The sequence below is a fragment of the Benincasa hispida genome, chromosome 7, assembly GCF_009727055.1.
Source record: "Benincasa hispida cultivar B227 chromosome 7, ASM972705v1, whole genome shotgun sequence".
Taxonomy (NCBI): Eukaryota; Viridiplantae; Streptophyta; class Magnoliopsida; order Cucurbitales; family Cucurbitaceae; genus Benincasa; species Benincasa hispida.
In genome coordinates this window covers 14,670,858-14,686,202 of record NC_052355.1, presented here as the reverse complement: position 1 = coordinate 14,686,202, position 15,345 = coordinate 14,670,858, and the positions used below count along the sequence as shown (strand labels likewise).

The 15,345-nt window shown below is 28.8% G+C and overlaps 1 protein-coding gene across 1 annotated transcript; it reads right to left on the bottom strand.

The window, feature by feature from the left end:
* Nucleotides 1-3,165: 3,165 nt before the first annotated feature.
* Nucleotides 3,166-14,218, bottom strand: LOC120080989 ((3S,6E)-nerolidol synthase 1-like). Its single transcript, XM_039035672.1, has 7 exons — nucleotides 14,054-14,218; nucleotides 13,687-13,963; nucleotides 12,386-12,764; nucleotides 10,985-11,203; nucleotides 10,404-10,542; nucleotides 6,552-6,800; nucleotides 3,166-3,450 (listed from the first exon to the last, which is right to left on the bottom strand). Exons 1-7 carry the CDS (start codon nucleotides 14,216-14,218, stop codon nucleotides 3,166-3,168), a joined length of 1,713 nt encoding a protein of 570 aa, XP_038891600.1.
* Between the last annotated feature and the right edge of the window lie 1,127 nt (nucleotides 14,219-15,345).

Genomic DNA, 15,345 nt, shown 5'->3' with positions numbered 1-15,345 from the left:
AAATTTTATTAATTAAATTTAATTTTTTAACCTAATGTACCTAAACTCTAGTACGGTTCTATATTTACCGACCTCATTTTTTCTCTTCACCATTTTTCTTCTACCAACTTTTTATCTCATGTTTTATTTCATTCTTATGTCTAAATTGGACGAAAGAGCAAAAACGACATTTAACATGAAAAATATTAGATATAACCTTAAAAATAAATGGTAAAATTTAAGGGAACAAAAAGAAAGAAAGGTGGTATGGACCACGCTCAGCCGAGCCTTAACCCCTTGGAAGAATTAGAAAAGAGATACAGAGAACTCGTATCAGAAGTTATAAATAAGGGTGAATAGCAGAAAGGAGACATAACTTAAAAGTTTTAATGTCTTATATACATATAATTCTAATACCAACTTAGGCATCAGAGCCATTTTTATTATAATTTTTTTTTTTTTTTTTTTTTTTTTGTAAATCCTCTCGTCCCTATATTACAAATTTAGTTGTTGGTGTCATGTGATGGTTAGGTGCATTCCTTCTGTCCCAATTTACATAAATACACCATTTTCAATTGATATCTCATTTAGGGTGTGTAGCTCTTAACTTTTCAAATGTTATCTTAACATTAATTAAAAATTTGAAGTATTTGATAATTATTAAAAATAACTTTTGGAAAAGTGAATTTATGAAATAAGTTGATACGAAAGGAACACTTGAAATCAGCTTCTAGAAAAACGAAGTTTTGAGTGTTTAATGATTAATCTTTCCTTAATTTGTATAATTCATAAAATTATTAAAATACTTTCACTAATTCTTTACCTCACTTCTACTATGATTATTGCTGACTATCACCACCCTCGGCCGTAGAAGTGTTTTAAGTACAAATTTAAAAGTATTTGCTCATAGTTTTTAATTGTCACCTTCTTTTATGGTAAGTTTTCATAATAGAGAACATTTTGAACATATAGCAAATCGAACAAACTTGATGTAAAAATACTTTTAAGAAAGTATTAACAAACAAATGATTGTTTCTATTTTAAATAGATTTTACAAAAATATTTAAATAAAAATGACTTTATGAAAAGTACTTTTCTTTCCGATTCAATCCAAATGCGTCTAGCTTACAACATGTGTGTATATATGTTAGACACATTCAAATATCACTCATTATTATTTGAACTTTAGAATGATCATTCTTTAGTTTAAATGAAATTATATTCCAAATGTTCATTCTTTAGATTAAATGACCATTATATTCCAACTTGTATTGTCCAAATTAAATAGAACATTGGAAGTTGTTTTATATTTATCTTTTTCATCGATTTGTACTTTCCAAAAGTTAAATTTAATATCTAATATTTTGATAACATAGAAGAACTATGCATTTGATTTATTAAGCCTTTGTTTTTTTCATTTGGAGTAGGATATATTATTCATTCCCAAAGGAATTTAAAAGTTATCCGACGTGGTGTTTTTTTTTTTTCAAATTTTGCTTGATTTTTAATATAAAATGTTTCGCAGCTCTCGAAAGGTGATATACTTAGTCTTATGAGGTTTTTGTCTAAATAGTTCTTAAATTTTTTTTTTGTCAAGATTTTAATAACTCGAAATTTATTTTTATTGGGTAATTATACTAAATGATAAAACAATTGAAAATATTTTCAAATATAGCAAATGTCACTGTCTATTGGCAATAGACCGCGATAGACATCTGTAACTGACATTGATAGATGTCTATCGTGATCTAGACTGCTAAATAATGAAACTTTTTGTTTATTTAAAAACATTCCTTCTACCAATTTCTTATCTCATGTTTTTTTACACCATTTTGAATTGCTATCTCATCATTTAGGGTGTGGGTTAACTTTTCAAAAGTTTATCTTTTAGAAAAAATAAATTTTAATTAAAAGGTTGAAGTGTTTGACATATTCAAAATAACTTTTGGAAAAATGAGTTTATGAAATTAGTTTACTTGGAAAGAAATACTTGAAATCAACTTTTAGGAAAAATGAGTTTATGAGTGTTTAATGATTAATCTATCCCTAATAACTTGTATAATATACAAAATTACAAAAAAAAAAAAAATACTCTAAATAATCATTTACCTTACTTCCATGCCGATAAAAGTGGTTTTAAATACAAATTTGAAATTATTAGTTTATAGTTTTAAATTGTCGTCTATTCTTTATAGTATGTTGACATTAATAGAAACATTTTGAATATATAGCAAACTAAACAAACTTGACGTAAAAACACTTGTTTTAAATTGTTGTCTATCTTTTATAGTATGTTGACATTAATAGAAAGTTTACTTACACACTAAAAAAAAAAAAAAAGTGTTGTCATCACTTTAAAACACTGTCATAAACACTTTTTTTTTTTCCTCATTTTAGTATTTGAATTCAACGTCAAGTAAAGCGCATCATTGATGTAATTAATAGTTTTCTTTGGAGATTCAAAATTTTGATCTTTTAGTCGAGATATAATGTCTTAGCCACTAATTTGGTTTGAGCCCAAGGTTAACCAACACCTTGCGATTACTAAAATCCAAAGCCCAATAAGGCATTAGGAAAAGAAGACTAAATAGCTAAAACCCCAAAATCGCACTCAAGCTAAGGTCGAGGGGACTTAATTCGCTACATGGCACATTTCAATCATATTCCCAATCCATATTCACCTTGTTGGACCCTGTTCGACCTCTTTTGGTGTAGTCCTAGAGAAAAATCTAAAACCATAGATTAGTCCACATGCATATAATTACACTATTATGATCTTATGAATGTAACTCCTTAATCATTCTCTAAACCCTAGCTAACTTGCTATACTATTTTTTTCGATCTTTTAACTTAAAGCATGAGAGCTTATATGGTCGAGAATCATATTGGTATGTGGAGTTTTTTATTTGGATGGTTATTTTCCTCCTCTAAATTAACAAATCAACACCTTAGGTTGTTATTTTTAAATCCTCATTTAACACTTTAATAAATGTACGGACCAATTTGAGCCTAGCTTAATTATTTATGGTATAAAATGGAAGGTGTTTGAAACCCCAAACCACATTTTCTTTTTTTGGGCTTCTCAAATTCATTCTTAGTTTTCTATTGTATACACACAAAACTAGGTACAAAGCCTAGCATATACTATGGATTTTTATTTCCAATTACAACATATAAATATCAAATCTACACACCATAAAAGAGCAATTGTTCCATAAGCTTCTCGAGGGTGACAAGTGATTGGTTTCTACCATAATTATATGCCAAAGGGACAGCTCTTGCAACGTTGAGAGAAGCTTGAGTGAACCTTGTTGAAAATGTGTTAGATAAGAGATATTCTCTATTGAGAGTCTTCCATGCATGAGAAATTCTCTCCATAATATGATGTTCTGTGGCCTCATAAGAGATACTTGGGTGCTCATTCATGTAGTATTTTAGATATGATCCATCATGCCCCTCTTGATTCTCATCCTGTGGACAATATATGAATGCATGTTGGTGTGTATGCATTGATGGTTTAATTAGATACTTCTAAAAGAGATGTATTAGTGGCATTTCTCAACTTCATTTATTACTTAGAACCCAAAACTAAAATTTAGGTTAAATTACAAAATTGTTCCCTATAGTTTAGACTTCTTTATAGTTTTTAAAGTTTCAATTTAGTTCTTATATTGATTTAAACTTTGGGTTCCTACAATTTTAAAATTATTTTATTTTTGTTCTTATAGTTTGGTTATACTTCACAAATCATCTTTAAATTTTCTTTTATTAACTAATAAAGTCACCTAAGTATATTTTCTATACCCTTTATATAGAGTAAAATAGTGCAACCAAATAGAACATCTACATAATTAACACATAAAAAAAAAGTGTGATATATGGTCATAACAGCAAAGGTTACTTGTAATGTTCTGGTTGAATATTTGAAGAGATAAATCCGACATATAAAAGCAATAAAAAAAGACATGGTTCCTACTTCAAAATAGGTAGGAAGGTAAGGGCTTCGTCTAATTAGTAACACTTTAAACTTAGATGTGTTAACACTAGTTAAATTCTTTTTTTTTTGTACTCTATAGTTTGCCATTGAAGAAAAGGATGCGAATGGTACACGTGCTCTTGTAATTGGGATTAGAGAGAGAATTTTGATTTTAAAATCTTTTCACATATAAATCTCTTTTTTGGTGGGTCGTGATATTTCTCCACTTTTGGAGATTTTCACTTAAATTTTTATGTTTTCCTAGTTTTGTTGTTCTCTTTTAGGTTCTCAATCAATTTCTACCTGTTCTTGCGGTAGAAGTGGAGGTGTTTTTCCAACAAATTGGTCTCAAAGCTTTAAGAGTATGGAACAAATATGTTAAGCTTTATGAGTTTGATATAGTTTGATGTAGAGAAATTTGATGGAAGAATTAACTTTAGTTCATAGCAAGTGCAAGTTAAGAATGTTTTGATACAATCTGAGTTATACAAACATTTGAACGAAAGATCGAGCAACGACATTTTTGAAGAGTTAAGTGGTGATGATGGTCTAGTGATGTCCAGTAGTGATTTCAGTAGAGGTTCTAAAAAGTCCAGTGATAAAGATTAGGAGGAAATCGATTTTATAGCTGCCAATTAAATCATACTAAATTTGGATAAAATTTTCTTGTGAATATGCATGGAGTGAAGATAGTGGAGAAGTTAAAGACACTTAACTCATCTTCTACCTTCCCCTTTTTATGAACACATATATATAGCAAAACTTAACGTAGGGGAATTAGAGTTTAGATGTATGAACATGCTCTAGTAAATAGACGAAATAGTTCTTGTAGAAGAAAGGTTACTAGGAATGTGGACAATCGCACATGAAAAATGATTGTCCTAATAGAACATGTTCGTTAGAGGTCTTTGGATCAGATCCTAACGTTGTCTCTCTTTTTAAGGAAGATGACTAGTAGTTCTTTGAAGAAAGATAATATTCATCCTCGTGGTATGCCTACTTTACCATGATAACTAGAAGCTGTGATATTAGTGGTCCACAAGTTCGCACATAACCATTGACTTGGCAGTTATGCTATGTGTGTAGTATAAATTATGTCAATGGCTAAAAAACTTTTGAGTGAGTCACATAAATGGAAAAAGCTTCATCAAAAGTGTCAATAGGGTTTATCGACATGTGACAAGAAAATATCTTGAAACATGGTATTCTAAGTGTCTACTCTTATGGTGGAGTATGTTATAGTTCTCTAAGTTTAGAATTATGATTGTCAGTGAAGACAATAGATATAAGTAATAGCTGTGGATTCTCGTAATATCTTGCCAGAGTGAAATTTGTTGGCCAAACATTTGACGTGATAAATATGCAATCTAAAAGAAATAAGAAAGTCGAGAGTTCCCACTAAAAAAGAAATAGAAATAGGTTCCTATATCCGAAAGGGGTACGAGGTAAATGGTTCCAACTAGATAGGAAAAGGACCTTACAGTAGCAAACTTAAAACAATATAGGAGACTTTCAATAACATTGGCTATAACAACATGCCTAAAATGCTAGGAAATGTATTTTATTGCATTATGCTATATTATAAAAAACGTAATACGTAATATTTGATATCTTTTCTATACTGGTATAAAAAATGCTATAGACGACTTTATGTATCGTTTTTTACTAATACTATGAAAAGTTTTCATGATATTGAATTAATGCCATTGAAGATTGACTTTTTTATAGCGTCTTTAAAACATTAAGAAAACTCTATAAGAAGTGAAGGACTTTCAGTAACATGGGCTAAAACAGTATGCAGAAAAACACTATAGAAAGACTTTTATAGCATTTCTAACACTAGAAAATGTTTGTATAGTATTAAGTTTACATTATCCAAAAGTTGACATTTTACAATGTTTTTTATAGCATAAAAAAAATGTTGTGGAAAGTTGGACACTTTCAATAACATGTGCTACAACAACATTTTGAAAATGCTACTGAAGTCTACGATAACAATTTTTAACAATGTTGTATGTGATATTTGTTGTAGTGGGCTTTGGTTTCAAATTTTCTCAGCTAAAACAGTTTAAGCTTAGGTGTGATATCTCTAGTTTTCTTATTACCTAGTTTGAGAGTGGAAAAAGGGCGTGAGTTAACGTTTGGTGTAAAAGCTCTAAGAGAGTGTTATTATAATTGGGATCAGAGCAAATTTTGTGTGATTATAAAAAAAATTATATCACACAATAGATTTCTTTCCGGACCGTTGGATTTTCATCAGAGTTAGAGTTTTCTACGTATATTATTGTGTTTCCTAGTGTGTTGTTTACTTTTAGTTTTTCAATTTATTTTATGCTTGTTTTCTACAATAGAAGTGAGGGACTTTTTTCCAACACAGTTTGATGTAATAACAAAGACTAAATTGAAAAATTTGAAATACGTAGAGAGACTATATTGAAACCGAACACAGATTATGGACACTCGATTGAGACTTTTAAGACCATAGTAACCAAATTATAATTATGTTTCGATCTATAAGAACTAAATTTATAATTTAACCCTATATCGTGGAAATATCAGAATTCATGATGTCTGAAGTTTTGTTAGTATACTTGACCTTTGCACTGCCCATGTCATCCCAAAGTCGTAGAATCATGGCACTAGATGAAATAATGTCTAAATCATCATCCAACATCTCCACAGTTTGCTTGCTTATCTTATGCTCTAATAGAAAGAAAACGTGTATTAAAATAACGTGGATGCCAGTGCTAACAATGCCATTCCTCAAATATTCTTCTGCTCTTGGTGAATGCTCAGATCTCATCCATTCAGCTTCCACTAAAAAAGCCTTGCATAATTTAGCCCACTGCACACATGGTTAAACTCATTTAGCCACTTATTATAAAGGATTTGATTGAAGTAAATTTAGGCCCTATTTCATTTATAATCCAAATTTTATTTTATATTTTCAGATTTATTGAGTCCAACAAATGTATATTCGATCGACAACCTAAATTCTATTTTTGAAATATGTTTTCGGATTCTATGATCCAAACCGTACAAATACTAAAAACTACATTTTTATGTTTTCTTTGTATCTAGAATTTGAATTTTAAAATCTGAAATACAAAATTATATTAAATAATGATAAAAACATTTATAAATAAAGTATGTCATGTTATAAATCCGATTCAATTTTTTTAAACAATTAAAGAGTTAAAAAAATGTATTTATGTAATGTATTATAAATTAAAATAGGTTAAATTTCAAGTTTGGTCCTTATGATTTGGATAAAGTTAAAAGTTAGTCCATATGATTTTAAAATTTAAAATTTAGTTAATGTGATTTGATAGTCCATATGATTTGTTAAATCTTCTGAAATAGCCTTCTACCATAGGGACTATTTACTATGAAGCTTTTATCAAACTATAGGGATAAATTCTACTTAACCATAAGACGTAAATTTTAACTTATTCCAAACTGGGATCAAATTTCAATTTTTTCTATAAATTATATAATATTACAAACAATAATTATACAATTTTTTAACATAAAATATGTTCATAAATAGATTAACAATAATTTATTGTCAACTAATATTTAATAGGTAATTACAACTAGTTTACAAAGTTAGAATTCAATTTCTAAACTCTACTACTAAACACATATCTAAAAACATGAACAACTCTATTTTTATTCAATCCCTTGTTTTTAACTTTATGTGTTTAGATTCTCTACCAAATAAACCCTTATATTTTTATATTATATAAGGATTTTAAGAGTGTTTGTGTTTATTTAGTATTGTACTTTTTATAAATAGAGAAAACATAGCTTTTGGTTTTTGAGTTTAGTTGTAATTTTGGTTTTTAGTTTTCAAAATTTTACTGTTTTTGTTTATTAGTTTTGAATTTGATCTCGATTTAGTTTTTATTTTTTAAAAAACAACAATTTAATCGAGTTTTATTTTAAATTGATCTTTAAGTTTCATGATTTACACTTTTAACCGTGATGGATTACTAAATACTCACTTTCAGTGTTTGACGTTAATGTTTATTAATTGATTAAAAATAAAGCTAAAATATAGAAAATACCCCTAAATTTTCAAAAGTTTCCATAATTATATCCTTAATTAAACATTAAAAAAAGTATTAAAAAAATACCATTACTATTAATTTAGATAGAAACCATTAGTACTTTGTTTCATAAAATACCTTTGAAGTTTGTTTCAATAATATCCTTGAACTATAAAAATATATAAAAATATCTTTATCATTAGTATATGAAAACAAACACCATTAATGCCTCGTTTTAAAAATATCCTTGAACCTTTTCAAAATCTGCATTATTATTCTTATCCTTTAAAAATAAAGTTTGAAAATGCTCCTACCGTTACTATAGTGATCAATTTATTTCAAGTTATCTTGAGTTGAAAAGGACCAAATTTTAAACAAATTATACAGATATCCTCATTTGTTTTTTCATGTAGATACTTCCACTTTTCTCCCATTTGTCATACCAATTTCCCCATCAATCAAATATAATCCATAACTTTAAGTTAAAACATAAATCCCAAAAAATCTTAGAAATCCTAATATCAAAATCTTCCCTTAAAACTCATCAAAATGATAAATAGACAAATAAAAATAAAGGATGTATTAAGTTATCAACACATACTCATAAACTACTAATATACAATGTTGTTAAAACATTTAAATCCTAAGATCTCTCGGTGATTTTCTTATTCTTTTTCTTATTGTTGTAGTCTATATATAACTTAACTGAAAGGGGCACTGTTTTTTTTTTTAAGATTAACAAATGTCAACTATTTACTAAGAAGGGGAATAAGAGGGTATTGAAGAAGAGATGAGGAGAAAAAGAGGGAGAAAATAGAGAAATATTAAGTCATAAATTGAAGTAGGAGAGAATGAAAATGGACGGATGTGATCAAATCTAGATAAATGGTGAGAGCAATTTTCAACTTTTTCTTAAGGTAAGGGTCCATTTTTTAAATTTTAAAAATATTTTTGCAACAAGGTATATCATCATTTTTGTTTATACATTAACAATATGGGTATTTCTTAATTTGTTTTTTTTTTAGTTTAAATGTATTTTTAAAACGGTCAAAAGTCCAGGTGTATTTTTTAAACATAAAGCCCTAACGACTTCCATCCAAAACTAATAGTAAACATATTTTTTTAAAACTTTTTTTTTTTTGAAAGTTTAAGGGTACTTTTGAAACTTTTGAAAGTTCAGGATATTTTTGACATAAAGTACAAAGTTTAAGGACATTTTTTATAATGTGGCCTAAAAATAATTATGAAGGAAAATTTAAAATGAATTAAACATAATATTATAATTCTTTCAAATTGATTAATAGACATTAACATTCAATACTTAAAGTAAGCATTTCAGATCAAATTGAAACAAAACTCAAAGGTAAAATTATCTTATTTTAAAACTAGAGATTAAATTGCGAAATCAAACTCAAAAAAGACTAAAAGTGCAATATTTTGAAACCTATGAACCTAATGAAAAGTAGAACAAAAACCTAGAGACTGAAAAAAAATATTTCCCTTAAACCGTAACTAAAATGTATATTCTCACATTTTTAATATTCAAAATGCTTCGATTACCCAACATGAGTGTAGTTCAACTAACATAATGCTGGTACTATTAACCTCGAGGTCAGAGGTTCGATTCCTCAACCCCACACTTTAATTACAATACTCTTAAAGAAAAAAAAAAAAAAAACTAGCTTCCACTAGTAGAAAGAGCAAGAGAAGATCTTGACACTTAGGTATCCAAAGAAGAATAAAACATTGCAAATGTGCTTAATTATGAGATATTTGCCTTGTTTAAGTTCCATTAATTCAATGCGCATTGATTGTATTATTCAAAGGTTACGTCAAATTAATAATCTTAGTAATTAGGTCAACACGAAAATAAATCAACACATTTCTCTAAGAGGTTAATACTAGTTCAAAGATCTTCCCCACCACAAGTAATTTACTACCATAATAAGTTTTTTAAAACTATCTTTTTTTAGTTTTCGAAAATTGGATTGGTTTTTGAAAACATGGGTAAAAAGTAGATAACAAAGCAACAAATTTAGAGGTGGTAAAAGGTATCTTTAGACTTAATTTTCAAAAAACTAAAAATAAAAACCAAAAGGTTACCAAACGGGGTCTTAATTTTTATTTTGATTTTTGAAAATTAAGTTATAAACGTATCTTCCACCTCTTAGTTTCTTTGTTCTTTTATCTGTTTTCTACCAATGTTTTTAAATTCAACTCTTTTATTTATAAAGATGAATGTTATGATAAGAAACTAAAAAGAATTAGACTTTAATTTTCAAATTTTAAAAATAAAAAATCAAATAGTTACCGTATCAGACCTAAACGAACAAAAGTTGATAGACAAAAACTTATAATCTCTAACCTCAATTCATCAAAAAATTAAAAATATGTACCGCTTTACTTAAGAGACCAATGGGATTCCAACCATGCTTCTTATAGATCTTGTTACTTATTTCATTGGTAACTTCAAATAGTGATTGGAAACAAATTGCCATGCAATTAGGCAATCCTTTAGCAGCACCCAAGTCCCATCTACAATGAATGAACAAGCTTGATTTCAACATATACAACATATATTAATTGAAAATAGTCGGTTAAATTACATGTTTAAGTCTCTGAATTTCGAGGTTTGTGTCTATTCGTTCCTTAAACTTCTATTTAATAAAATTCATGTTCTTGCAATTTTTTTCCAATAGGTACTTGAACTTTCAAATTTATGTATTCTTATAATAGGTCTTCGAGAAATTCAAGATCTTAAAAACGGATTGATCTATTAGATATATATTTATATTTTGAAACCCTCTTTCAATTTTGTATCTAGTAGATCCATGAAATTTTAAAAATATGAAGCCTCGGTGAATGAATTTGTAATTTTGAAGGTTCAAGGATCAAATAAACACATATTAAACTTTAAAAATGCAGGGATTAAGCTTGTAATTTAACCGAAAAACGTAAGCAATGTAGTCTTCCAAACCTAGAGACAGCTTCAGTGAAGAAGGTGAGATCATTAAAGCTTCCAAATACATCAAAAAGGTCATCAATGAGATAAACAAAAGAGATGGATTTTGCAAGTTGGAGTCTTTGTTGGGAATAGCATGAATCTGTGAGACAAACTAGTGAGCACAAGTACCATTTAGTTGGTTGATCTCTTGCAAACTTCAACTCTTTGGCTAAATTTGTTTGTTTCCACCATCTAAACAAACACCAACATTAGGAAACAAGAGCATCAAAGAATGAAAAAACAAGGAGGTTTTTTGTTTTTTGTTTTTGGAAAACCAAAATCATATACGTTTGTCCATCGTTGTTCCGTTTATGTTTTTTTAAATTAAAAAAAGGCATCCGTTCGATAAATATTTTGTATTTTATTTTATGTTTTTTAAAAATTAAGCCAATAAATTAAATATTATTTATGCTAGAGGAAAAAATAGATACCCGATGAAATATCCCCTAGACGGGGTGAGAATGCCGCAAAAAGGAATGGCCTAGGAAGAAAAATATTGGCCCAAGAAAACTAGGATTCAATTGAGCCTAAGGCTGATCAGGCTCGATCCATCGGTTGCCTTTGGCTTGGCATACCCTAGGTTGAGATGAGCCTTGGGACAACCAAGGCCCAAGAGCAAACAGGTTGAGGACTGACCATCCTTAGCCTCACGAGGCATAGGTGGTTCAACGATTCATAAACGTGCGTTGATATGGATTTAAGCTTGACTAGTTAGCTAATTTGTTGGGAATCACCTGAGAAAGTCTAGGTTCGGTAAAAATGGAAAGAGTAAATTTTTATGGAGGCAAGCTAACCTTAACTACACAACAAAAGGTATTCCTCAACCTAACTAACAAATCGTTAAAGTGTGTGTGCTTGACACCATGTTAGTCTATAGTTCCATTGTTTTGGAGGTATTCATCTTCCAAAATCTTCATTGAGGTTGAACAACCTTTGTACAAGTGTTTTTTCCTAGTTGTTATCTACTCTTTAAAAGCGATACAAAAACATGAGTGAAATTTGAAAACTAAAATAATTATGTCTCAACAACACAACTTGTTTATGTTCTCTAGATTTACTTAAAATTTCAAATGCATTATTAAAAAAAAAAGATGAAAACATATCAAAATATATAATTTTTTTTTTAAAAAAGCATAACTTTGGGAAAAGGATAACTAAAAATGAAGTCGTTATCAAATCGCAATAAACATGTTTGAAAACTATTCATTCTCCTCGAAAAAATAAAAACAAATAAAAATATTATATCAACACTTCACCATATACCAAGAAGGGAAAAAAAAAAAAACAAAGAGAGAGAAGTTGAGAAGGTGAAAATAGGTAAGAAAAAAGAAATATTACTAAGGGCAAGAAAGCATAAAGGAATAATAATGTTACTTTAAAAATTGAAGAATTTCATCTTGGTGAAGCTTTTGAGTTGCATTGAAATCCATTCTTGCAACATCTTGCAAAACATATATCCATTTGTTTGTCCATTGTGTATCTCCAAAGTAGGCACCCACCATAAATTTAGCTACACTTTTATGGTGAGGATGGGCTAAAGTGTTGTGCACAAAATTAGCCAAATGATGATCAAGATGAGTCTGAAGCCAAATATTGAGGCCATGCCTACTAAAATTTTCTGCTTCTACAAGTACATTATCATCTCCATGCATGCATACTTGTGAAGCTTCATATAAGCTTGACAGTCCCTTTATGTCTTTTCTTAGCTCTTCATTGAAGTTTCCCTTATTGTCCAAGAAAACTTTGAACACATCTGTTTTCTTTCAAAGAGATATGAAAGAATCAAATAGTATGTTTGGAATTGCTTTAGCCATATCAAAAATAATATAATCTAATTAGAAATTATTGTGTTGAAAAGTAATTAGCAATGAGAGGAGTAACCTTCCTATCTTATAAAGATTGTGAGATCCCTTGATTTTGTTTCAATTTAAAAAACTCAACATGCCCCTCAAAATGGTGTTTCGGGTTTTTATAAACTCTCATTCCATATTAGATTATATAGAATTGCATCTCCTAATCAATTGACTATATTAGAAACATAGTTCATTTATCTTGTAAAAATTGTGAGGTTCCTTGACTTTTACAATGCGAAAAACTCAACATACTCAAATTGTATTAGGGGAGTAATACAACTCTTAGGACATATAATGTGGATTAATTTTCTAAATAAAGTGTTTAAAAGAAAATTTTAACAATTAAAAAGTTAATTAAAACAAGATGAACTTGATTGTTAATACACCACATGAGATTTTATGAAAATACATATTTTTTTAGAAAAAAAATAAATAATCAATTTTGACTCTAAACTTACTTGTCAAAAGTTGAGATAATATCCAAAAAGCATTAAAGTCTAATGTTTTGTATTTGGTCTTTGAACTTTCCTTTTAATGTATCAAATACGTATCTAAACTTTCAATTTTATGTTTAATAGATGTCTAAACGTTAAATTTTGGATCTGATACGCCTTCGAAAAATTCAAATTTTCATTTAGTTAGCCTATTAGATATAAATTTTTTAAATTTGTACAACTTCAGCTTGTTAGATTTGTGAATTTCAAAAAATGTCAAAATTATTTAGAAGACGAAATTTATAACTTGAAAATTCAGGGACTAGATAGATACAAACCTCAAAGTTCAGGGAGTAATTATGTAATTTAATCGGTATAACATACGAACCTGTAGACATATGATAACCTTGTTGTCTCAAGAGTCGAAAAAGTAGTGAGGCCTTATGAAGATTATTATGGGGATCCAATATTTGTGCATTAGACAACACATATAGCCTTCGAAGAAAAATTTCAATCTCCTCATGGAAATGATAATCAATTCCAAGGCGTTGGGTAGCATCAATAAGATCCAAATATTCCAAGGATTCTCCAATTTGGTTATCTCTCAATACTTGCCTTAAAATATTCACTACTTTAGTTTTAGCAACTTCAACCCCAAATCCATCCTACACATAATGAAGTTAATCATTAGATAATTAGGCTCAATTACATAAGAGAAAAAGAGAGATATAAAAAATTGAAGTTAAGAATGATACAACAAAGTATGAGTGCTTCAAAGAAGAAGTAGAAAAATCCAATGCATGAATGCTCCATTTCTTATGGTTGTTTAAGAGCAATGTGTTGTTGTGAAAAACTCTTGGAATCTTTGTTTGAGACATTAATATTGGTTTTGGACAATGAGGATATATGAGTTGAGCCATTGACATGGTATGAAGAAAGAAGAGAAAAAGTTGGGAATTGATACTTTGTGGAGACAAGTGGATCATATCTTGTTGTCCTTTTTATAGAAAATAACTTGTGACATTTAATAGTAGTTGGATATAGATATTTGTTTTGAATATCTCTCTTTTCTATGATTTTTTTGTGGAAAAAAATTGTTAGTGCATAATGCCCGAGTTTAGAAGGGATAGATGAATAAACCAAGATCACATTTGAATGAGAGCAATCGTGAAGATATGGAAGTATGGTTAAGAAAGCTTAAATGAACCGATAGCTACTTACCTATGCCAATATACACATTCATTTTTGGTGACTCAATTATTAAAAAAAATGTTGTAGAAAGCATGCGAGTGAAGACAAAACATCCTAAAAGGACATGTGCTGGTTTGTAGGATGCAAGAGAATGTCGAAGCCATCCAGATTCCAAATCCTAGGCTTGATTCATTATGCCGAGTCATGTCCAAGTTGTTCCATGTTACTGTAATGTTGATTTTTCGTCCAACATTCTAATATCACTCAATAGATATTTTAAAATTTAGAAGGAACATTGAATGAACGTTATTTTGTATTTATATTTTTTAATTTCAGCTTGTTAGTTGATATAAGGTTTATAAATTTAAAAGTAATGTTTTCATTAAGAATTATTGAGTTTATTATCCACTCATATACCCAGAACACAATGGGTATTTACTAGGATAAAATTAATCTTGGATAAAAAAGTTTCTAAAAAGTAATCCTTTATTTAATGAATTACAAAATTTCCTTTTGTGGTATTTCAAATTTTATTAATTGAATTTAATTTTTTAACCTAACGTACCTAAACTCTAGTACGGTTCTATATTTACCGACCTCATTTTTTCTCTTAACCATTTTTCTTCTACCAACTTTTTATCTCATGTTTTTTTACACTGTTAATGGGCCAAATTGGACGAAAGGGGCAAAAATGACATTTAACCTGAAAAAAAAAATCTGATATAACCTTAAAAATAAATGCTAAAATTGAAGGGAAAAAAAAAGGAGGAAAGGTGGTATGGACCACGCTCAGCCGAGCCCTAATCCCTTGGAAGAGTTAGAAGAGAGATACAGAGAAGTCGTACCAGAAGTTATA

Excerpts from the sequence above, each read along its gene's own strand:
- LOC120080989 (XM_039035672.1), bottom strand. The coding sequence starts at position 14,218 with ATGGCTCAACTCATATATCCTCATTGTCCAAAACCAATATTAATGTCT. Across the intron at positions 13,964-14,053 it reads TGAAGCACTCATACTTTGTT|GATGGATTTGGGGTTGAAGT; the intron begins GTATCATTCTTA and ends CATTATGTGTAG. Across the intron at positions 6,801-10,403 it reads TTGGTCTCTTAAGTAAAGCG|TGGGCTAAATTATGCAAGGC; the intron begins GTACATATTTTT and ends CCATGTGTGCAG.